The sequence below is a fragment of the Myotis brandtii genome, unplaced genomic scaffold, assembly GCF_000412655.1.
Source record: "Myotis brandtii unplaced genomic scaffold, ASM41265v1 scaffold113, whole genome shotgun sequence".
Taxonomy (NCBI): domain Eukaryota; kingdom Metazoa; phylum Chordata; class Mammalia; order Chiroptera; family Vespertilionidae; genus Myotis; species Myotis brandtii.
In genome coordinates this window covers 669,409-695,013 of record NW_005353887.1, presented here as the reverse complement: position 1 = coordinate 695,013, position 25,605 = coordinate 669,409, and the positions used below count along the sequence as shown (strand labels likewise).

The 25,605-nt window shown below is 34.9% G+C and overlaps 1 protein-coding gene across 1 annotated transcript in view; it reads left to right on the top strand.

Moving 5' to 3' along the window:
* Positions 1-25,605, top strand: part of LOC102256539 (serine-rich coiled-coil domain-containing protein 1-like) — a 972,873-nt gene that overhangs the window by 411,692 nt on the left and 535,576 nt on the right. Inside the window, exon 7 of the mRNA XM_014547713.1 lies at positions 9,174-9,251. Coding sequence (XP_014403199.1) covers positions 9,174-9,251 — 78 coding nt within the window. The remainder of the gene's footprint in view (positions 1-9,173; positions 9,252-25,605) is intronic.

The following is a 25,605-nucleotide window of genomic DNA, read 5'->3' as shown; positions in this document are numbered from 1 at the left end:
TCAGGCCAGATAACAGTCCATTCTTGTGCCATTTCTCTCTATTCCGAAGAAAATTACAAATTCACATATTCAGGCACTCTTAGAACATTCCAAATTTCTAGAATATCCAGAAGAGCTATCAAACCTAATTTTAGGGTGGGAAAAGACCTACTAATTAAGAATCAACAATGACAGAGATTAACAGAATCCTGAAAGGGACATTTGGATCGTACAATGCTGAGAAAAGTACAGTTACAGTGTAGGCAATGGGGATCAAGTTGGAAAGGGCCAATGTGAAAACCACAGTAGAAGGCAAATGAAGTGAAGAGTAACTTGAGGTCATGTAGTTACAAAACCCTGGAGGGCACATAATCCAAAGATGAGAATTAAACTTATTTATTTACTAGACACCTCTTTTTGAATTATTATTATTATTATTTTAAATCGGGGTCAGAACTGTGCATACAAAGCACATGAGAGTCACCGAAGGCTGCAGGTCATCCAAAGAAGGATTTTGTTCATCAGAAATTAAGATTGTCACTCCAACTTCCTTTTGATTTATATTTATTGGCTATATGTTTTTATTTATTTATTGTATTTTATTGTTGACATTCTTACAGATGTCTCTCATTTCCTCCCTTGTTGCCCCCTTCCACCCAACCTCTATCCTATCCTAGGCCTTCCCCATGCTATTGTCTGTGTCCATGGGTTATGCATATATGTTCTTTGGTTATTTGGGAGGAGCAGAGATGAAGCAGAATTTAAACTGTCCACTGGCGCATCTGGTTGGCTCTGGCCTAAGCTGAGACCACCCACTTTTCACACAGAGCAGTTTAAAATACAGTCGTTGTTATAAGATATTGGATTTTGTCTCTCCCTGTTGTGAATTCAGATTTATTTTTAGAAGTGGTAACCAGCAACCCATGTAAGTTGTACATCTTGTGAATATATGAATTTGTGTGTATGTGTTGATTTGTATTTAATATGCATTATTTATGTAAAAAGTTTATATTCATTGGTGTAAAATTTGTCCCATATTCACTTTCCTCTTTTAAATTGTTCACATACTTTTATAATTTCATAACTATTAACTTTATAGCTACAGAATATTATAGAGTTGAATATCTGTGTTTATTTTACAGTGAAAAAAATCTTCATTTACAATGAAAAAGATATTCAGATATCTGACCTTATAAGTATTCCCTTGAAGGGACATGTAAATGAAGTATGAAAATGCCAAGTATCAGCTAATAAATCTTTGTGAAAATTTTCTGTTTATATGCAATTTTTAAACACATTGATTACTCAGAAGTATAACTATAGAATAGATAACATGGGATGAGACCTATGCAATCTTATATAAAATTTTATTCTTTTATGGATACAATTTAATACTGCTAAATATTACTTTTATAGACTAAATAACCTCCACACATTATTTTAATGGATTAAACTACCTTATTATTTGTCAAACTAAAGAAATATTGAATCAAAGGAAAAGCTGATATGTTTGTTTCCTTGCACACGCTTACTTACATAAAAGCATCAACATGCGTATATGGCCTCATATTGAAAATACCAAAGCAGCAAATACTGTAAGACAACTAATGTTTGTTTAAATTCCAGTTCATTTTATTGGTGTCCTGCACTACCCCTCTCCCAGGAAAGCGATTTGTTTTGTTCCAAGAAAAATAGCTGTACTGCCCATTGGCTCCATCTCTCCATGACCCCTTTCTCCACCCCACTTCCCAGTTTTCCTCTTCTTCCTTTTCTTCCTTCTCCACCTGCTTCTAGTTGTTTTTGCCATTTCTTCCACCATTTATTTTCTCCCCCTTTCTCACACTTTTGCCTCTGTTTCTTTGTCTTCTTCTTTCATTATCAAGTAGTAATGATATATTTCTTCTTCTTACAAGTACCAATGATGGTTGTATCTATTATTCATTAAATCTTTCTATGTGATGGACATTGTACTCAGCTTTTTGCCATATAATTAGAGTTGGTAGTGCTTGGGGTTCTGCTATGGTATGAATGTTTATGCTACCTCCAAATTCATATATTGAATCCTAACCCCCAATGTGATGGTGTTAGGTAGGGCCTCTGGGGCTTGATTAGGTCATGAGAGCAGCCCTCATTAATGGGATTTGTGTCTTTATAAAGGGGACTTGAGAGGGATCTCTCACCCCTTCCACCAACTGTGGGTACCATTTATGAAAAAGCAGGCTTTCATCAGACACCAAAACTGCTGGTGACTTTATCTTAGATTTCCCATTGTCAAGAACTGTGAGAAGTAAATTGCTATTATTTGTAAGTCACCCAATCTATGGCATTTTATTATAGCAGCCCAAACAGACTATGATTCAATAGAATTTGGTGTGTGCAACTTTGAAATTAGATTAAAATTAACAGACTAATTAATTTAGATTAGGAAAGATAAATTTTAGAAGTTTGGAATAAAGTATATAGTCTCTCTCTATATTTTTTCCTGTTTCAGATGTTTTACTAAAAATGGAACAAATATACACTCCTCCAGGTATAAGTATTTAAAGAGAGTTGAAAAATAAAATAGCATTAAACTTAAATTAAAGGCCCCATATATTTCTTTAATGAATTGTTACTCTTTAAATATTCTAGCCATATTCTTTGCTTTGCATTTGAATACTAACAAAAACAAATAGTACTTAATAATAAACTCAGATGATATTATACACAACAGTGATTTTTAGGGGTGCCTAAAAATTGCCCTTTTAGATTATTAAATTCTGTATTACATCGTTTTACAAGAGGTTGGTAACATTAAACTGAATAAAAACTAGGTTGATCTCTCTAAGAATAAATGCAAGTTGCAAGGTTTGCTTTGCTCAGCTCTTTCAAAAAGAATAAAAACATGTAAAATCATTTGCATTGTAATTGTAAGAATCAAATTAGTTTCACCTTATAGATTTAAAAAGAAGTGAAATGTATAAAATAATTTATATTTTACATCACAAGAATCCTGAGCCAAGTGAAGAAAAAGGTGAAATAAACATACTTTAGGCTTTGGGTTAAAGTATTACAAAAAACAAAGACACCTTCAAGAGCTTATCAGATTTCTTGAACAGAAAGTCATACCTTTTTTTTTTTCCAGGAGCTTATAGTATCCAGGGGAATTGTAGGTCAGACAAAGAGTCAGAGATCAGATCATGAAGAACCAGATGGGTAATGCTAAAGAGTATTAAACTTATCTTGAATTTGTAAGAAACCAATGGAGCATGATCTGATTTTATTAAGGAAAGTTTAGTTTGGCTGTAATAAGGAGCATATATTAAGAGAAACAAATCTGGAGAAGAACATGCTGTTAAAAAGGTTTCAGCAGTGATTTAGTTGGGAAAACATGAGGGCCTGGAATAAACACTGGCAGTTAAAGTAGAAGGGAAGGGACACATCCAAAGAATATTTGTAAGAGAAGTTCTTGGGTTTGGGATAGATGAATGTGAGAAGCAAAGCAACCAGGATGACTCCCAGGGTATTTATTAAGAGATTCATTGATAATGATAACTTTCATTGATACAGGGAATCCAAAAAGAAAGAAAAATGTGAGAAGATGACAAGTTTTATTTAGAATATGGTGAGATTGTGATGTATGACGGGTATCTACATGGACATGCCTAGTAGACAGTTTAACGTATGGGGTAGACATTGTTCAAAGAAGCGCATATATTTCACTAATAAAATGAATGAAAAGGGTAGATGTAACTATTTTTTATAATTTTGATTTGCTGAGTTGTAGCTTTTATTATTAATAATAGTTTTATTTCAAATCAACTTAGTTCTCAAACCTCAGGCATCAGTAGGACTTAAGTAATATTCTCAGAACTGAGTATTTTTATTTATTTATTTTAAATTTTATTGGGGTGACATTAGTCTACATGAACATATAGGTTACATGTGTGTTTTATTAACTGGTATGAAGCAAAATACATATAGTAGACAAAGCATAAAAGGTATAGTTAGTGTACATACTCGTACATTTAGTAACATCCATTTCTCTGGTTAAGCAAAAGTAAGCCTGAAATCACATATATTCACCAATCTAGCTAATAGTTTCTAAATATAAATTCAATGCTGGAGCATTGCTAGAAAACTGGTGCATATATTTATTTCTAGTGACATTTACTTGTTACAATCTTTTGGAACACAATTTAGCAATATGTAGCATGAGTCATAAAGATATCCATATTGTTTGATTAATTCTACCCCCACAATTTATCCCTAAGATATAATTCAAAACCAAAAATAGTGCATGTACAAAAATATTCAATATGGTTCTAAAGTTGTCTAAATATCCTGAAGGTTTAACAGATAATGTAATATCAGCAAAATGTAACAGGATATGCCCATTACAAATTCATATGTAAGGAATGGAGGGAGAAATTAAAAGATGCCCTATTAGACCTTGAACCTTAAAGGATTTTTCTTTTTACTCAAAAAAATCTATTGGAATTTCATTTCCTTTTTTATTGGACTAATTATACAACTTGTTTTAAACCTAAGTAATATTCACATATCAAAATCATAAATATATTTCCAAGAGTTATGATAAAAATATAGAAAATGGAAAAAATACTATAATTTTAAAACAATCTAATTGTATCCAACAATGTAAATGTCAGTAATAAAGCATATTAATGCTGTAATCTTTTATAACAAAGACTATTAGATACTATCTAAATTTGACGTGTCAGAAAATAGGTTTAAGTATATCACTTGGAATATTAGTGGTTATTAGAATTAACAATATTAATAATTATGTTTTGTCTGAGAACATTTAGAGATATTTCATCTATAAAATATTGTCTAGTTTTAAAATAGTTGTTAATATTATTTGATATTGAAAAGCTTGTTATACAATAGAAAAAAGAGCTAAGTACAAAATAACATGTAAGCACTATGATTGAAAATACATAAAGTTAGCATAGTTGCCAACATGTAATACATATAAATATACACAGACTATAGTTGTATGCATTTTATTAATACAACTTAGTTTTGAGTTCTTAGTTCCTAATTTATTTAAGTGCAAATTTTAAGTACATATTTAAAAAGCAACTGCAAACAAAACTAGACTTGAAGACTGCTACTTAGGATCCTACTACTAGTCACTGTTTTTTAGAAATATTTAATTTCTTTGGAATTAGTTCTCTTTCCTTGACTTTTGCTTTCTGGCTTTCTCTTTTTCTTGGTTACATCTCTCTTAATAATAAATGTCAGGAAAATAATTTGGTCTACCATAAGCTAAAATAGGAATTTGTTAAAAGACTACCTGAGTGACTCATGAAACCAAAGACAAGACTGAGGCTGGGGCCCAGGAACAACTATCATTAACAATTAAGATGATAGTAATCCTCATTTTCTCTACTCATCCCTGCTGTTCTTTGATATCCCCCCCCCCCTCTCTCTCTCTCTCTCTCTCTCTCTCTCTCTCTCTCTCTGACCAACTTTCATCCTCTTGTATCACCAAAAACTTGGCCCACGGTAGCTCTTAGACTTAACCACTTTTGATCCAAGCACCACAAGAAAGATGAACTTTTCTTTCTTCTTGTACCAACACTGCCAGAACAGGTCCCTAGCCCAGTTTGGGAATAGGGTCCATGCTCCCTCTCTGCAACCCATGCACTGTGACAGCACGATCATATCGCACTCCCAGCAGCTCTGGCCACAGCCATGTGGCTGAGGTGGAGGAAGGTGAAGTTCCCAGGAAAGTATGGTTGTGTGAAGGGAACAATGAGGAGTGCTGGTTAGAAAACATGGGTGCTGCTATCATCTAAAAGAGGAATGCTTTCATTTAGATATTCTTTGTGTTCTTGGCCCTCTTACTATCACTATTTATAGCTTTTAGCAACCTAATTGTCTCTTAAAACAACTCTTACAATCATATCTGCTTGAATATCTCAAAGCATTCTTACTTTTTAATATGCTCAGTATGTTCTATTTGCCTTCCCTCTCAATTCATCTTGCTTCTCCATCTCCCATCCACCCCTGTTTCCAATTAAACCTACTTCTGCAGTGTTCCCGATATTAGAGATGCTGCCACCATCCAGCCTTCCTTGCTCAGAACAGAGAGCGGGGAGTTATTCTTGACTTTTTCCTTTCTTTAACCTACCTGCATAATAAGTTACAAGTCCTTAAATCTAGTTATTTTGAGTCTGAAAAGAATAAAGGACTCTATTCCTTTTGCCTAAAGCATTTCTTCTGAACTGCATTATTCTAGAGTATTCTAAAGTCCCCTATACCTATGTATTCCTTGCCTCTATTTTCTTCTCCATATAGTCAGAATGATGCTGGCTAAATATAATGGGAAGATACAGTAGGTCCTTGGGTTACGTTGGAGATCCATTCTTGCAGCAACATAATGCAATTTTCACTGTAAGTGGGAACCCACCTACATAAGCACCTACGTCACTCACATGGAGCACATACACAGCAATAATGAAGTGAAACAGTAACAAAAATGTAAAAGAAAGATAACAATCCCTGACCTTTACTTCTGGTAAATAAATAATAAAATAGCATAAAGCACATATGTACATATGTTGAAATGACAGAACTTTTTTTTTATAAGTAAATGGGAGATGGCGACATAACTACGCAATGACATACATCGAGTTTGACGTAATCCGAGGCCTGCCTACTTAAAACATTTTCATGGTTTCCCAGTGAACTTAACATAAAACCAATGCTTATCAGAGTCTATAATAATCATATGCCAATATCCCTCTTGCTCACTAAATTCTAGTCACACTGTACTTTTTTTCAGTTCCTATTTAAAAAAAAAAACAACTTACCCCACACCCACCCTTGAGCTTTCTTCAATCTCTCTCTTTCAAACATTCCCCTGCCTACTGCCTGTCTGTGCCCTTGTCCTGTAGGTTTAACATTAAGGGCCATTTCCTTAGTTAGGCACACTGTGTCATCAGGTATAAAGGGCATCCTTCATGTTATGCTCTTTCCTAGGTGCTCATTGCTTCCCTTTATATCACCAACATTTGTAATTTTACACCTATTGGTTTCCTTATTGGAAGCCTGTGTCCCCTATGAACTCTAGGTAGTGAAACAGCAAGAACAACATTCTGTTCACCACTCCTTATGTAAGGAGAGCGTTGGTTTAGCCTTCTACACAGACCACTCTCCAGAGAGAGCCTGCGCCTTCGCCAGCTGCACAGCGAACTGAGTCGTGCCTTCCTTAGGAGCTGGCTCTAAAACGGCTCACAGTGAGCGATTAGCCAAACATTTTATAGAAATAGTTTCATTTGTAAATGTAAAATATATAAAATACAACACATTCAACAAACTAAAATGTTATTGTATTTCTAATTATACAGAGGAAAAAGTGAAATCAGTTTAATTTACATAATTAAATGTGCTATAATTACTGACAGATGGATGAATAAATTATAGATCCACATTAAATATTTGTTGGAATCAATTAAATCCAGCTTTAAATGTCTTTACCTAACAGTTGTTGAAAAGATCAATAAACAGGCATCCAGAACAACTAAGGAATTCTAGTCACCTATATCCCTTCAGCTTCTCTGTTTTATTAGGTTCTGCTCTTCAGAGAGATATATGGCATTTTATTTTATTTTTTACTTTTGCTTATGAGTGTGCTGAAGGAAATTTGAAGGGTAATGCATTTTATGGCATTCAGAATTTCTCGAGTTTGACAGTGAAGTTTGATCTGTGTGGAGAATTTGTCCCGTGAAGTTTGATTCATGACATTGTTGTTTTCTAGCCGATTGTCAACCTGTAATGCTGTGCTGACTTTGCAGGTCTGTAGTGATCTTTCTCTCGTCTCCCTTATACGTGTGTTTTCGTAATGCTGTCATCAGCATATTGCCCTTATGAATGACTGCCTTGATAAACTGTCATACAGCTCATTGTAAGAATTTTTATATACATTAAAATTAAATCACTACAATAAGAGAAAAAGCTCACAATCCCTTAAGGTGAAACTTTTCTTCAAAAAGGGAATATCCTTTTTAATCACAATGATAAAGTGGGCTGAGTATAACACTCTGACCTTCCTAAATAAAAATGTCAAACAATAAAAGCTCAGAGAATCTTTGCTATGCTTGCAAGGTGTCAATCTCCATATAGTAGACAGGTTTCTGTTTTTAGTAATTCTGATTTTTTTAGAGGAACTATTTTCAAGGTTGAATTTAAGGTTCAATGGATATTGTATTGGTCAAAAACTATACTTAAACTCAATTTTTTTCACATTGATTCAGTGTGTGTGTGTGTGTGTATTTTTGGGGCTTAAAAGGGGCAATAACCAAGTCCTTTTTCCCCCCTCCTAAATTCAGAATGAATTATAAAATAGAAAATTTGGAGAGATTAATTATAATATAATACACTATGAACCCGGATTGGAATGCAGCCATAAAAGTTTCCAATACCTTCTTTACTGAACTGAAGTGACCCACTAGGGTTGCTGACAGAGGGGAAAATTGCATCCTCTCCCACAGGGCAAGTCTGTATGCTTATGCCTGGGCAAGTTGAGATTTCAGGCTATGTACATGCCAGTAACAAGCAGTGTGTGTGTGTTTACCCCGAGGTCACTTACCAGTTTATAGAAGAAGAGGAGTGAGTGAGAGGTAGGGAAAGAAACCAAAAGTATACTTCTAGCAGAAGTCCCTCATAAAAATATGGGCCAGGGGAATGAAGGGTCCCCCAACTAATAGAAAGTGTGTTTTATAGATCAGGATATTGTTATTGGGGAATGTTTGGGACTTGACGTGTCAAAAAACTCTCTTGGGCCGTATTACCTATAGGAGACACTTCTCCATTCATTTTTCCCCCTAATTAACTTTATTGGCTAAATCATTTCATTAATTTTTCTCCCACAGTATAAAATTCAGGCAAAAGTGAGGATGGAGTTCATAGCTTTTTAATTTTTTATAAGCTTTTTATGAGAAAAACCCACCTAATTTATCCATGAAAATATTTCTCGCTTGATATTACTGCATCATATCAGACAGGTGTGTGATTTGTATCTACTCTGCAATGCCCTCACTTTTGTCTCTGCATTATTTCTTCTCCCTTTCTTTTGTTTTTCTTAAGGCATTTGTACAGCCTGGAATTACTAGAATAACCCCATAGTTCATATATAATTACTAGAGGCTCGCCAATAATGTGTTTTGTTTGTTTTTATTTTGCAGGATAAAGTAAAGCATTTACAGAAGGCTTTTGCTTCAAGAGTAGATAAATCCACACAGACTGAAGTTCTAGGCTATGATGTAAGTAGCTATATAAAACCATTTTTGTCTTCTTTATTGGTATTCGGACTTCCACAAGCTTATTTGCCTCTGCTGCTACTGTGCCCATGCATTGATTTAAAAGAATTTAGTGATGCACTATTCATCTTTTACTCTTAAATAATTCCCAAATACCCTCTAGAACTGAAAAAGATAATTACAGGCACTGACTAGCATACCAATATTTTATAATTATTTTTAAACCAACATCTCTAAGACAGTCCTTTGAATTAGTTAATTTGCAGACATGTAGATTGATACATAATAGGATACTAGGACAATTTATTTTTAAGGAATTACTAATTTATTTATTAACAGTGTAATAAAGTTTGCAGTCACTGAAGCTAAGCACATCATTTTTATAATCCAGAACATAAAAGGAAACACAACTTAGCAGAGAAATTTATAAAAAAATATTTTAGCTCTTGGGCTTTAGTGCAGGCTACAGAAAGTAACCTAATTGAAAGTTAGCATTTTTTCTTCATATGAAATACTTGTTGAACTGTCAAAATAAGATTGTAAAATGTGTTTGAATAGAAGATTGCTTTAAGTAACACTGGATGATTTTGGATAACTTTGATTCAAATACCTATTTTTTCCTTACGTGCAGCTATGAAATTTTCGTTTTGTCTAAGTTTATGACTTTAAACTTCATTTTGATGAAAAAACAGAGGATTTATCTTTATCTGTAGGTAACATTTGTGAGAACTCTCTCTTCTAGTTAAAAACATTTATTACAGAATTATTAGCACTTTATGACAAGTATAAATAAAGATAATTTTAAGTTGTTTTATGAAGGTATGTAATGATACAATGTATGTTTATTTGCATGTCCTCATTATATTAAACAACATAAATATGGATATTACTTTTGTGTTGCTTTGCAAAGTATATTAACACACTTAATATAAAGCTATTTGTCTATATTAGGAAATAAACCAAAGTTTTTAATTCCAGTGAAACTTGGTCTTCAATAGTTACATGCAGTATTTTTTAATTTAAAATAAAAACACTAGAAGCTATGCTTTTATTTTGAACTTTTCTTACATTTATTTTAATATGTTTTTGAGAAACCCAAATCTTCTAGATTTCAGTATTGTGACTATAATACTTCTTAAATACCAGTGTTATGTATTATTTCAATGATGTTAATGCTTCATATTTTAAGAAAAATTATTTTATTACGTTTAAAGAGGAATTTCCATACATATTTCAATATTAATCTTTTTGGAGGAGTTTTTTTTTCCTCTTTAAAAGTTTTAAATACACAGTATTTGCATATCTGTACCTAGGATATAAACCCAGTATGTATTTTTACAAATAATAGCCTATATATTTTTAAATCTTCAAGCCAGAGAGTTATCCAATAACTAATGAATCCAGAGTTCCCATAAAATCTTATCCCAATGTAACAAAAGCACACAACACAGGGACAAGTTAACTTATAACCCTGTTTCAAAGCCCTGAATTTTCAAATAAGTTAACTGAGTTTCGAAAAGTGAAGTCACTTGTTCACTACCACATGGTAGTGGTAAAATCTAGTCTTTTATGAAAAGTAATGTGTTCTTAAAAAAAGTGAAATACCTTTGAATTTGGACAAATAGTCCGTTTTACCCAATATAAGGAAATTGTATTTGGGAGATTGAATTTTAAGTGTCTAAATGCCTGAATAAAAATATAGGATGTAAGAGATCTGTAACACTTAGGACTGCTTGTGAGAAAGAGCTGCTAAAAGATGAATTGCATGGGGGAGAGGGGAGGTGGAGTGCTAACTAAGCTGAAGCTACTAGCAGCAGCTTATGTATTTGCCCATCTTTGCCTCATAATTTTGTTGTTTCCACATATATTTTCTTTATATCAGAGCTATTTAGTTCTCTAACCATGTAAATAAAATTAAAGTCACGGACATAGTTAATCCTTATTATTAAGTCCTCATTGTCAAAACCTCATTGTTCCTATCTTTTTTCATATCTGACAGTGAGAACTTAATGTATTTGACTGGATTGGGTTATTTAAAGAATAATGATTTCTTGGTAGTGAGTCCCTAAAGGATTCCCGTGTACAAGCGTCTGTTATTATTTTGGTAGTTGTTAACATAGACTAATAATCTTTTTTAAAGACTTCATGTAAACAATTCTTGATAACATATTCTAGGATATAATCATCAGAATTAGAAAATTAATTACCAAACATATTAATATAGATCTCGATGCCAGTAACGAGAGGTAACTGTTGTAATGAACTTCAGAGCATTCTGCCTGGGGAGGAAGAATTTTAAATAAATTAGAAATAAGTAAAGCATTTTAAAAGTGTTTCTTGTGTGACTATTTGGAATATATGATTCATCAGTAGTGTAATTTTTCCACAACTAGGACATATCTTCTATACTTTTCAATATTTGTTTATAAATAATTTTCACATTTTATATTCAATAAGAATAATTAATCTTTTAATTTATAATATTTTGTTTGCATTTTTTCTCAAGAAATGTAGTTTGACATAATTTTTCACAAATATATATAATAGAGGCCCAGTGCATGGATTCATGCACCGGTGGGGTCCCTCGGTCTGGCCTACGGGGATTGGGCCAAAACTGGCTCTCTGACATCCCCTAAGGGTTCCCAGATTTCGAGGGGACAGTTCTTGGGTGATGAACCCCGGAATCGGGCTCCCTCCTCTCTGGTTCTGGGTGCGTCACCCAAGAACCACAGCTGACAAATCACCACAGCTTGCTAGCGCCTGCGTTGAGCGTCTGCCTCCTGGTGGACAGTGCACATCATAGCTACCTGTCGGCCAGTCAAAAGGTCGCTTAGGCTTTTATATATATAGATACCCACATAGAATATACTTCTTTATAATTTGCTATACTATTTGTTAGAAAAAATAATGAAAAATCTTGTAAATATCTTGCATGTTATTGATGATTCTTATACTCCCTTCTTCCTTCCTAAAGCTGCCAAACACTAGCCACAAATTTTTCTTTATGGATCATTATAAATCATGTTTTAGTGATAAGATTGTCAGACTATAAGAGATTACAAGTATGCATTAATATAATTCCCTTGGGAAGATAGCTGTTGTTACACATTTTGCTTAAGATAGGAAATAGAATCCCCATTAGACCTTAATTATAGTGAAAACTATTAAAAGAAATTTCTAAAAATTCACTACAGTGAATAAGTTTAAAGATTTGTACAATAAACTACTCTATCCTGTACCAGATTCATCAGGAGATTTAAAACTAATGTTAGTGTACAATGTGCTATAATTTGAAATGCACATGGCACAAATTATTGAAAAGTAAATCCAGAGTGCCTCAGCAAAGCCTGTAAACACAGTAGTTCTTGTGATGAAGGAGATTGTTAAATAAATGATGAATGTGTCTTAAATAATCAATGCCAATTTAACCTCTTTCACCTTCCTCTGTCTGCACAGGCTTAGTTTATTGAAAGATCAAAGAATAATTTCTTAGGTGTCACTTGTGTTATTAAAACAGGGTAGAAGATGAATAGATGTAGTCAAGTTAGCAATGCTGCCGATGATAAGATTACATTAAGAGGTGGGGAAGATTCTTCTGATTGTATCAACTAAATAAATAGATGCTTCAACATAGCATATAAGCTGTCTGTAAACATAGTTTGAACTACTGCAAATAACATTTTGGTTAAAATAACTGAGAATGAATATCCACAATCCTCAGTGAAGATTTTATATTCTGACACTGAGAAAATACAGGTACTTTTATTAACTTGACATATTTGTGGGTAGCTTTGTTTTCTCAACTTTCTTTTGATGTTCTAAGAAGATTGCCTTTTTAAATGTGGCTAATTGACTAAGTGCACATGTTCTTTTCAATTAGTGCCTGAACGTGGAACAGTCACAGGGTTTCTAAGCTGCTCTTTTAGGCAAAAGTACTAACATTTTAAAAGGGTTCTTCTTTTCATTCATGAATGTTTTGCTCTTATATTTAATAAGTGTTTTTAGTAGTTTTGAACTTTCAATTATTTATATTTTCTTTGAGTTTTGAAGTTATTGGATATATCATCAAATGTAATTTATCACTGCTGTCTAAATACCATTAGTGGTTTTAATTTGCTTATTTAAAATGGACTGAATTGTGACATCACACATATTTTGTCTCAGCCATATATGAATGAAGCATACATCAATTTGGAAATGTGTTCTCAAAACACTGTGTTTTTCAAATATTTTAGCACATTTTCCAAAAAGTGAGATTTGCTTTATAAGTGTAGTTTTCTGCCTATATGCTAGGGAAAAAAATTATGAATACACATTTTGAAAAACTGCTCAATGCTTTCTATGTAGTCTCAATCTATACTATTTTCTTAGATTTAATTTTGGAGAGCTCCTGGCACAGTTAGTAGTGTGCAGGGAGTTCTAGCTAATATGAAAATAGTTTATCATGTAAGTAATAAAATTATTATTTTTTACTGTAATTGTTTTATTAGCTATTGGACAACGCTATTTTTGTTATGCTAATGTATTTTGTCAGCCTTATGGCTTAAGCCTAATTCTGAGAATTGAATAACTCTCAATTAAGCTCTCATCTTCCTGCTAATAAACTATAGTTTCTACCTGGGATCCATTTGTTCCTACCATCTCCTTTAATTTAATTCGTCTAATCAGGCATCAACATGCCCAGCATTTAGTAGATGAGTGTGGCCCCCACATGCTTTATTTATATTTATTTATCTCACATGTTCCTCTTTATTTTTATAAATTAAAAAATCAGGCTTACAAACCGAAAGATATATTTCAAGTTTTCTTTTGGACTACAGGTTTTAATATTACAGTAAGGACAAGTTCAGACAAGAACATTGATTAGAAACAATTACAGGAAACATGATCACTTGCTGCAGGTGCTTATTAACATTCAGTGGAGAAGCTCCCCCAGTGTTGACGTTCTAAGGGCCTCATTGTTAAAATCTCTACATGCATTCATTCAACAAATATTACTAACTGACCCCTGGAAGCCAGGCCTTGTTCTTTGTACTTGAGATACATCCTTTAATCAAACAATAAATATGCCCTCATAGAGCTTCCGTTTTGTGAGGGAAAACTTATAACAAACAATAAATATAAAACATAATTAAATTATTTAGTATGCTAGAAAGTGCTAAGTGCATTTAGAAAGGAAAAATAGCATAGGGAAGGGGTCATTGTGAATGTAGGGATTTGGGTGAGGGTTATGATCAGAAATTTTAAACAAGGTGATCTAGGCAGGTCAGAGAGTGAGATGGGAGGTGGGATACATGGAGGAGGTGGGGTACATGGAGGAGGTGAGATGAAAACCACAGTTAGTCAGAAAACCTTTTGTGATGTGTGCTTCATGAACACCTTCAGTCGGTGAGAACAAATTGCTTTGCTTGCTGCAGCCATGGGTAAGAATAGTTGGCTTTGTTTGGAGGCTGTGCCGTGTGGGAAACAATGCATTTGGTACCATTAAACCTTACACTCAGACCCAGTGCATGAAGAGATTTTACACCAGAAAAACACATACGTGTGAGGGAATAGTCCACTCAGAACTCTCAGAGCACATGCACTAGAATAAGACTGAGAAGAGAGTTGGGGAGACTCACCCAAGCTTTGTCAATTGATACACTCAGACCCAGTGCATGAAGAGATTTTACACCAGGGGAACACAGACCGTGTGAGGGAATAGTCCTCTGAGGCCTCTCGGAGCACACACACTAGAATGAGACTGAGAAGAGAGCTGGGGAGACTCACCCAAGCTTTGTCAATTGCATTTGCTTTTCCTCTTTTTTGCACGCACCCTCTCTACCCCTTTCTCTCTCTGTGTGCCACTCTTCTTCTAGAGTTAAATTTATATACTTCAAATGTAAAGTTAATGTCAATGTAAGAAATGTCCAAACCTGTAAGGATTTTTATGAGTTTATTTGAACCAAACTGAGGACAGTTGCAGGGAAGCAAAACCTCAGTGGATTGAGAAAATGCTCCGGAAAATGGCAGGTTTGCGCCTTATTTTATGCATTACAATCAAAAGAGGAGGCATAAATGGGTTTCAGGTGACATGAAATGCATTGGTGGTAGATTAGGAAGGTTGGAGAAAGCAAAGTGGGGAAATCTCTGGTACTGGATATAAAGTAAACGGATAGATACATACTTCTTTGACATAGGTGGGTACAGGTTAGTTAGCAGTCAACAGTTAACAATGATAATGAGGGGATTTGTGGATCTGGTACTGGATATAAAGTAAACGGATAGATACATACTTCTTTTACATATGAAGGTGGGTACAGATTAGTTAACAGTCAACAGTTAGCAATGATAATGAGGGGATTTGTGGGCTCCCAGTCTGGTGAGGTGTTTGTGCATTGAGGGGTCCAAAAAAGGTTTTGTTATTCCAAAAACATGTTATCAGGTATGTTATCCTCTATGCAAAAAGACGACAGTTAAGGTAAAGATGTCCTTTGTTGGGGATAAATACTCACCTAGGACATAACTGCAGGCCATGAACTGCTTTTAGTTAGAAAGTTTTCATTTCAGACCATTCTGTGTGGTTACTTTAGGTCTCTGAGTTTGGAAGGCCACCATGCAGGCCTCACCTGAGCTCGTCAGGCTTAAGATGTGGTCCCTTTTCATCCACATTAGACTTCATTGTATGTTAGTGCATCTCGTTTATCAGAGGTGTGCCAGCAAACAGACATAGACAGCATTCAATAATTACTTGGTGAAAATAAAGGCATTAACTAAAAGGCTGTAATGTTACTACTATGATACTAAAAATCTATAACAAATTATTATGTATTATTTTACTGTATTTACAACAAAAACTACAGACGTGCATATTGCTATCCTACATTTTATTTTATATTATGTTGTTGTATCTAACACATTTTGAAATGACTCTGTGTGCCTTTTAGAACAAAGCATTCAATGCAGATCAGCATATACAACCTGTAATTTTAAAACATAAGCATGTACATTTAGTTGCTTTTACAGTATTGCACTGAACGCTCCTTTGTAAAATCCTGAATCTTTATCTAGGAGCCAGATCATTCCTTGGAATGTCTCCAAGTCTTTAATTCAGCTTGGACTACAAACAATTAAGTAGCTGATAATTCTTTTGTTAAGAGAATTTGTGTTTAAAATCTTTATGGGGAGGAAAGCAAAGCTAGGTATTGACTATAAAAGCTGTTATGATTATAAAAATGTTCATTAAAATGAAACAATAAAAGAACAAATACAAAATATTTTATATAGTTTAAATTATGTAGGGAAAGAAAAATAACTTTATCTCTACCTTCTAGGTTCTTGACTGAGATCCTCCCTCCCCCTATAATAAGAGACAGATTAACATTAATGGGAGAAAAACAGAAATTTAGTAACATGTATACACATGGGAAATACTCAGGAAAACTGAGTAACTCCCCAAATGACCCAATCCACCATCTTAAATAGCATCTCCAACTAAAGACAAAAGAAAGATGCTGTGGGGGAAGAGAGGACACCAGTATGGGAGGTTACCAGGAACCACATGGTAAACAAGGTTATGGTTGTAATGCAGATTTAAGTGGGTGCCTAGAGTTTTTAGACATTAGTCATCCTACTCTTTCTGGTACTAAAAGGGAGACACCCTTAAAAATAGAGTTTTCCCTTATAAATGTAAATGTCTCCTACAGAAGGTAACTTTTACTTGTTAGAGCTTATCCTTTACCTGCAGTTTCTTAAAAATAGCCATCTCCAGATAATTTACATGTCAAAGAGGCATATGTTAGGGTGGCAAATTCTGTTCCTCTTCACCAGCATATATCTTCTGCCAGTAAAAGAACGGTTAATGATTTTAGGAGGGGGAAGACATTAAAATATTCGATTATTAGTGTGTTGATAAACAAATTCAATCAAGTAAATTTGAAGATCTAATTGGCTTTATTAAGCAATTCATGAATCTTGTATCATTCTATCTAACAAATAGAAAGGCAGTTCAAGGGGTAGTACATATGGAAGGGTTTTTAAATTATTACTTTTAGATCAGGGCACCATCTTTTGGAAGAAAGGGAACAACAAGGGATCTTATCATGCAGATTGCTTCTTTTTTCTAAAGGGCATGGAGAAGGCCCCATGGCAGATTAACTCATTGGTATTGACCAGGAAATTCCAAACTGGTTGATAAAGATTATGTTTCTGGGAGGTTGAAATGGCAATTAGGCAAGGTATTAAATCTAGGTTTGGTCATCATGGGGACAAGTGATACCATTTGTTCTCTAACAAGTATTTCAAAATGAAGAGATAAAGTGTTTTTTAATAAGTGAATGTGAAGAGCTAAAGGGGAAAAAAAGTTTTATAAATGTTTGGCTTCATACCATATATTAGGTCTGATCAAATAATCGAATTGATATCCCCTCCCCTGTCCTTCATAACTGACATGCCCTTTCACTTAGACCACGTTCCATTTGCTAAGACCAGTATCTTTGCCCTCTGGATTTGCCCAGGATCTGCTAGGAGAATTCTCCGCCAAAAAAGCCCGCACAGAGTCCTTTAAAACTCTGACTTCCCATCCCTTAGAGCTGGCACCATTTGGGGGCTCAGCTCATCTGGTTTCTAGGTGATCTACTAAATTTCTAATTCTTTACCATTTTCGGCCTTATAGTTTCCTCCTTCAGCAACCCTAAGACCAAACAGGTGATGGAATGTTGCATTTCAGAACGTTTCTAAAAGAGAACCACAGGTCGCATTGACCTTGTAAACAGGAAATGATACTATGTGGCCCTCCATTATTAAAATGATAATTAATACTTGAAGTTATTAAAGCTGAATTACTCTAAAGAGAGTATAAATTGCAGATCAAATACATAAATATTAAGAATTACTTATATATCAGAATTACTTTAGATGTGTCATTATTTTAAGGGTTTTGTGCTGAAGTATGGTAGCAATCATCTCAGGTAGAAACTGTACTTATTTGCTTTGTTTAACAATAGAAAAGTTATTTTGATTTTCTGAATTATATAAATCATCCCGTTCGATTGAATGCCTTATTGATTGTAATGTGAATACCCCATTGGTTGTGGTCATACTGGTTTTAGAAAGCACATTCTTCTGTACCTGGGAACCAGGACAGCACAATTATCCCAAGACCCGAGGGTTCCAGATAATGTGTCCCTGTCAGCTCAGTGGTCCAAGACCCGAGGGCTCTAGATAATGTGTTTCTGTCAATTCAGTGGTACGAAAACCCAAAACTATAATTAATCTTTGTAGATAATTAATCGGCTCAATCTCGCTTCTGTAACTGCTTTTTGCAAACCAGGTTCCTCATTCCAAACCCTGGGATGTAATCAATACCTTTGTGATCTTTGCCTATATAAATCTGGTGTTGGGGCTGGGGAGGGTACTGCGAGATTTGGGAGAGCGAAATGCCCCCTCGTAGTCCCGGATTGCAATAAATGTGACTCTTTAATTCGACTTCTTGAGGCGTCCTTGTGTGATTCGAGGGCTATATTACAACAGTGCTTATAAATGAATTTATAGATTTAGATTTAATCCAACAAATTAAAGGAAATTTGTTTAAGGTATAATAGAGAGTAATTTTCAGAAAGAAAAGTATTCTAAACAGGTTTATTATTTTCTTGCATTGCAAAAGTAAAACATAATAATTGATGAGTTGTATGTTTTTTCTTAAGCCTACAAAAAAACTAATGAACTGGAAATATAGTATTTTCTTAGCTTTTCAAATTTTAAGAAACACTTAATATTGTTCCAAAAATGTTGTTTAAAAGTCTTTTTATTTTTTAATTTATGGGAAAGTTGTTACAAATCCTAGTTGAATGTGAAAGGATTAACTTTTTTTCTTTGAGGGAACATGTGTAATCACTCACTCTTAGGCTTTTAGCAATGTGAAACTAAAATGAATTTAACAAAAATTATACAAATATACATATTTGCCTGTTGTGAATATATGTGTTATTTTCTACTCTTTTAAAGTTTTTCATCCATCTTGATTTTTTTTAGTATGTTAAACATAAACACTGAATCATTATCTATAACTATATTACACTAGAGCAGTGGTTCTCAACCTTCTGGCCCTTTAAATACAGTTCCTCATGTTGTGACCCAACCATAAAATTATTTTCGTTGCTACTTCATAACTGTATGAATCGTTATGTAAATATCTAATATGCAGGATGGTCTTAGGAGACCCCTGTGAAAGGGTCATTCGACCGCCAAAGGGGTCATGACCCACAGGTTGAGAACCGCTGCACTAGAGGCTCAGTGCACGAACTTAGTGCACTTGGGGAGGGGGGGGTCCCTCAGCCTGGCGTGCACCCTCTTGCAGTCCGGGAGCCCTCAGGGGATGTCCGACTGACAGGTTAGGCCGGCACCCCACCACTGCCGATGTGCTTGCCAGCCGTGAGCCCAGCTTCTGGTTGAGCAGCGCTCCCCCTGTGGGAACGCACTGACTACCAGGGGGTAGCTCCTGCGTTGTCTCCCCCCTTGTGGTCAGTGCATGTCATAAAGACCAGTCATTCTGCCCTCGGGCTGAAACCAGATCCCTGACATCTCCTAAGGGGTCCTGGATTGTGAGAGGGTGCAGGCCAGGCCGAGGGACCCCACCAGTGCACCATCGGGACCAGGGAGGGATGTGGGAGGTTGGCCAGCTGGGGAGGGACCGCGGATATGTCCAGCCCATCTCGCTCAAGCTAACCTACGGTTGGAGCGTCTGCCCCCTGGTGGTCAGTGCACATCATAGCGACTAGTCGACCTGTAGACTCTATGCCTCTGGTGGCCAGTGCACATCATAGTGGCTAGTTGACCAGTAGACTGTCTGTCCCCTGGTGGTCAGTGCACATCATAGTGAGTGGTTGAGCGGCCTTAGCATATCATTAGCATATTACGCTTTGATTGGTTGAATGGAGCACAGGACCACCAGACACTTAGCATATTAGGCTTTTATTATATAGGATGTACATAAACATATATGTATCTACATATATTTTTGGCATTTCATATATAATGAATATTATACTATATATTAATAACATTTTAATTTCATAGTTAAATGACTGCATATTATTCAAACATTTAAACATTTTTTACTTTTTTTTTCTTTGAAAGAACAGCATTATCATATAGCACAATTCCCTTTAAAAGGGAGTTTTGAAAAATCTGACAAAATTGTATGGTTTTTTCCCCTCCACCCAGTAATGCTGTCTCCACAAATCTATGCTGAACATGCACATTCATACAAAATAACAGCCTCTCCATAAAGATTTTCCTTAATGGGCATTATTTGTAACAGCTAAAAGTGAAAAACACCACAAATGTCCGGGCTGTTTGATAACGGCTCCTATTCACAAAATTTAAACTTTCTAAAAGGGGGTGGGGAATGTTCAGATATAGAGGAATCTCTAGACTACATTAGTAAGTAAAACAATTAAGGTGTGAAGCAGTTACGTAGTTTTCATTTTCATAATATTTTGTATATATGCAGACAACAGAATAAAAACAGAATAATAAAAATGTTTATCCATAGAGAAAGCAAGAAAGAAGTATAGAATAGTGCAGAAGAGATGACATTAAGTTGAAATTTCTTGAGTATATATTTTAATATCATTTTATGAGAAAAAGAAAACTAAAGGTTAAAATCCATTTGAAATAAACTTAATTGTACATCAAATTGGTATCATAATCACAGGGGGAAAACATTTTTAAAAGTGATTTGGAACTCTTTCTCTGGTTGTACATTTAGTTGGCTCTAATTTAAGGACAAAGAAAACTGCAAAAAAAAAAATCTAAAACTTGACTCGGTAGTAAAATTATATTGCTACTGTAATAATAATTTTGAAGCTATTTATATATCATGTAATATTCAATTAATAATTATGGTGTAAAATTCAACTAATAATTCAATCAAACTTTACTAGTACAGGATAAGAGAAAATAAATATAAAGTATGAAAATTAAAAAGGGAAAAAATCTGTAATATATTCAAATAGAAATTATCAATATGAAATAATAATTTACTAAAGAATATATATTTATCTCTTCCCACTGAAAGAGTATAAGACAATAATCAGAAAAATCTAGCCTCAATGGACACAGACACTGGGGCGGTAGGGGCTTGCCTGGGGTGGGAATGGCTGGAGCAGGGGGGTCAATTGGGGAAAAAGGAGACATATGTAAAACTTTAGACAATAAAAAAAAAGAAAAGAAAAATCTAGCCTGAAATAATTCAATCTGACAGTCCTAACTTTCAGTATACAGTAAACACAGGTGGTAGGTGGATACATAAAACAATACCACAGTCAACAATCAGACAAGTCCCAAATGAGCAGTATTCTAAGACCACTGACATGTACCTTTAAAAAAGAAAGTGTCATTAAAAAATTGGGGGTTTATTATTATTAAAGAGACTAAAAAGACATAATGACAAGTGCAATCTGTATATATAATTGTGCATGGGGGGGAAGGGAGGGAGAAACAAATAAAAGGATAATTATGGCAACTCTTAGTTACTGAGTTTAAGTGGGCCCTGTGCAGGTACCAGTTTTTCTATTTTCTGACTTGCTTAGAATTTTTCCAGTGAAAAGGAAGGCTATTTTTTCTTTTTCTTGTCTTTTTTTTTTAATTAGAAGCAAGATTTATATGGTATTTAAATGCATGTACAGGACTAAATCTTGGGTTGGGCACTTTAGTAATCCCATGTATTTAAAGGATATTTAAGGAAATTTGAATAAGGACAGTTATTAGATAACATGAAAATATATTGACATGGAAAGATAGAAGTTACTGACTGGGAAAAAAGTCAGCAAGTATAGTAACTTAAAAAAAAAAACACACACACACAAAATGAATGCAGTGTATGGTCTCATTTTGTTAAGGAATAAAATGTGAAAATGAATACTCAAAAGTTGATAGAATCACCTCTGCTTGTTAGGAATATGGCGTTTTATATCCTTATTTCTGCTTATCTGTTTTTCTCACATTTTGCAATGAACACATGTGCCTTTATAATAATAATGTTTGTAATTCCAGGATAGAAATATATTATTTAAATAAACAAACTCCCCAACACGGCCAATAAGGATATGAAATTATGTTTGTATATTGTATTTAATTTCAAGTACTACTTTCATTCAAAATAAAATAACTTGAAAATTTTTGAGGAAACAAAGTTAGACACTTTTCTTCTAAAATGTAATTATTAAAAAGTAAGTATTCGACCTAGCTGGTTTGGCACACTGGAAAGAGCATTAGCCTGCGGACTGAAGGGTCCTGGGTTCAATTCCAGTCAGGGGCACATGCATGGCTTGTGGGCTCAATCCCCAGTAGGGGGTGTGCAGGAAGCAGCTGATCAATTATTCTGTTTCTATTTCTCTCTATCTCTCTCTTCCTCTCTCAAATCAATAAAAATGTATTTTAAAAAAAGTAAATATTCAATGTTGAAGTTTTATTCCAATTTAACAATACATTGCATGCATTATATTTTAATGCCCAAGATGATCTAATTGTAACTGATTTTCTTAATTTACAATATTCCCAGAGTGACGAATCATAAAAGATAATTGTATTTTTCAAATTATTGTTGTTTCTACAGAGTTGTCATGGGGAACCACTTATTCTCATTAGTTGAGCTTTAATATTTCTTTGCAGTCCTCTCTGTGTTCTTCTAGCTAAAATGACAGAGAAATAGTGGAGGTTTGTCCTTGCTGTTTGGGCAAGTCCTAGAATATCATACACTTTTATGGTAAGAGAAGTGTTAGCATTATATGCTTTAGTGACATTTGTCTCTGCATATATTCAAGGTGTTATATTTTTCACTTCATTTTACTAACATTTTCTATAATATTAAAAGGTGAATCTGGATTAGAGTTTTATTAAAATAATGAATGCCAGGAAGTTTAAAATATACTTGTGAAATTACAAACAGTACAACTTAATGGGTTTCATTGGCTGGGAATTTTTCATTTGCCCAATTGAGCATGGCTCAGTTAGGTTTCACAGCCTTTGGGAAGATAATTTTCTATTCTAAAATAAAAGTGCTAAGCTCTTTGAAGAAGCAGGTGCTTATAGGAAAAAAAATGCAGTTCTAGGCCAGGGGCAGTTTGTATTTAGATAATCATAAGAACATGTTGGGGAGAATGTTTTTAAGGTATTCCTGTCTGTCTGAACTCGTTGTTATGACAAGAGAGGTTAAAGCAAGGCACAGGATATTCTGACTGTAAAGCTCGGACTTTGTAAGTGACTTCTAAGGGGAGTTGATTATAGCTTATGGTGACATTGGGCATAGAAGAGAAACTGGTCACCAGGAGGACCAGGGAGTAATTAACATCATGGACTGATCAGAGTTTTTGAGGGTAAATCCTGCAGCCTGAAAGGATATCCGCATTAGCAGCGTCCTGGGAGAGGTATGGATGACAGCACTACCTTTCCAGGCCAGTGTCGATGTAAAGGTAAGAAGGAGAAAAAGGAAGATTTTCAAATTTGGGGTTAAAGTATGAAATTATGATTTGGCATCATGGGTGGAAATAGTCTCCTTGAGATAAAGACTGGTGGTGGGAGTGCAAGTCCAGCAATCAGGCCGTGCCCTCTTCATTTGAGATGTGGAGCCAGGGTCCTAGGCCCTGCAGCTTGGCTGCTGTGTTGGTGGTGAAGAGCAGTTGATAGGGTGCCTTCCCAAGGTACAAAGGCAGATTATATTTTTATGTCTCTTCCAACTCAAGTTCAGATTTCGAGGAGGAAAGTTAATGGAATCTGAGTTTGGAAAGGCTTCTTCAACCTGTTGGAAATAGACAGTGGTGAAATACATTAGAGATTTGCAATATTGTATCATTTCAGGATAAATGAGAGAAGTGTCAATATGAGGTCTGACCAGAAGGGACATGAGTATCCCTGTGATAATTCCATAAGGAGTTAATTTGTGATTTCCATTTTGTGTGCTCCCGAGAGTACATAGGGCTAACGGTAGATTTGTAGGCCAAGGGAGTTCTGTGGATTCTGAAAACTTTGATAGTTCAAGTTCAAGCATCCTTTGGTTCTTTCAACTTTTTTCTGATGGTTGAAGATGGTTTGGACAATGGCAATGTCACCTGGTATGGAGAAAAGTATTGAGGGCCTGTACAATTTGTCCGGTGAAATAGGTTCTCAAGTTGGGATAACATGTTCTAAAAGATTTTTCTTACTTGTATTTAGTTGTTGTTTTTTTTTGTTTGTTTATTTGTTGTAAGAAAAAAGGCATCAGTATTTCTATAGGGGAAAGTCTCAACCCATCCAGAAAATGAGCAAACAGTAACTAGTACATATTGATAACCTTGTACCAGAGCAATTGAATGGCATCCATTTGCAAATGTTTAAATCATTTCTTCAGGGGCAAAGTTATTCCCCCTGAATTGTGGATGGCTTACCAGGATTATGAGTTTGACAGGTCTTACACCAATTAAAAATTTTAGTTTCAGCCTTATGGCAATTTTCCCACCAATATCATCCCTTAATTTGCATTATTTTTTCTGTTCTTGGGTGTGTCATGGGATGTAAGGCATGGAGTAGGGGCACCTTGAGGGATTCTGGGTAACAGGTGGTCTTCCTGACTCTCCAGAGCTTGGAGGCCTCATTGCATTTGCAATCCTTTGCTTTTCATTATTGCTGTTACCTTGGAGGAGAAGTAGTTTGTCGTGAAATGATGACCTGTAATGTGAGAAGCTGAGTTAGAAAATTAATAGGCTTTTGAACTATGCGGTGGATTTCATCAACCTGGGAATGCAATAGATTATTGTGGATGGCTTACCAGGATTATGAGTTTGACAGGTCTTACACCAATTAAAAATTTTAGTTTCAGCCTTATGGCAATTTTCCCACCAATATCATCCCTTAATTTGCATTATTTTTTCTGTTCTTGGGTGTGTCTTGGGATGTAAGGCATGGAGTAGGGGCACCTTGAGGAATTCTGGGCTAACCAGGTGGTCTTCCTGACTTTCCAGAGCTTGGAGGCCTCATTGCATTTGTAATCCTTTGCTTTTCATTATTGCTGTTCCCCTGGAGAAGTAGTTTGTCGTGAAATGATGACCTGTAATGTGAGAAGCTGAGTTAGAAAATTAATAGGCTTTTGAACTATGTGTGGATTTCATTCAACCTGGGAATGCAATAGATTTGGCATGAAAATCTTTCAGTACATTTCCCTTATCCCTGGACCTAGTTCCTTTAATGCAATACCCACCTTAGTTATATTAAATTTTGGATGTAAGTAAAATGGCAGAGAGAAGTTCTACTTTTACCTGTTTTTAATAGAGTGCTGCTTGAAGTTAGAAAACCTCTTCGTTTTCATAACATTCTAAAACCTCCTTCCATACCATAGGCATAG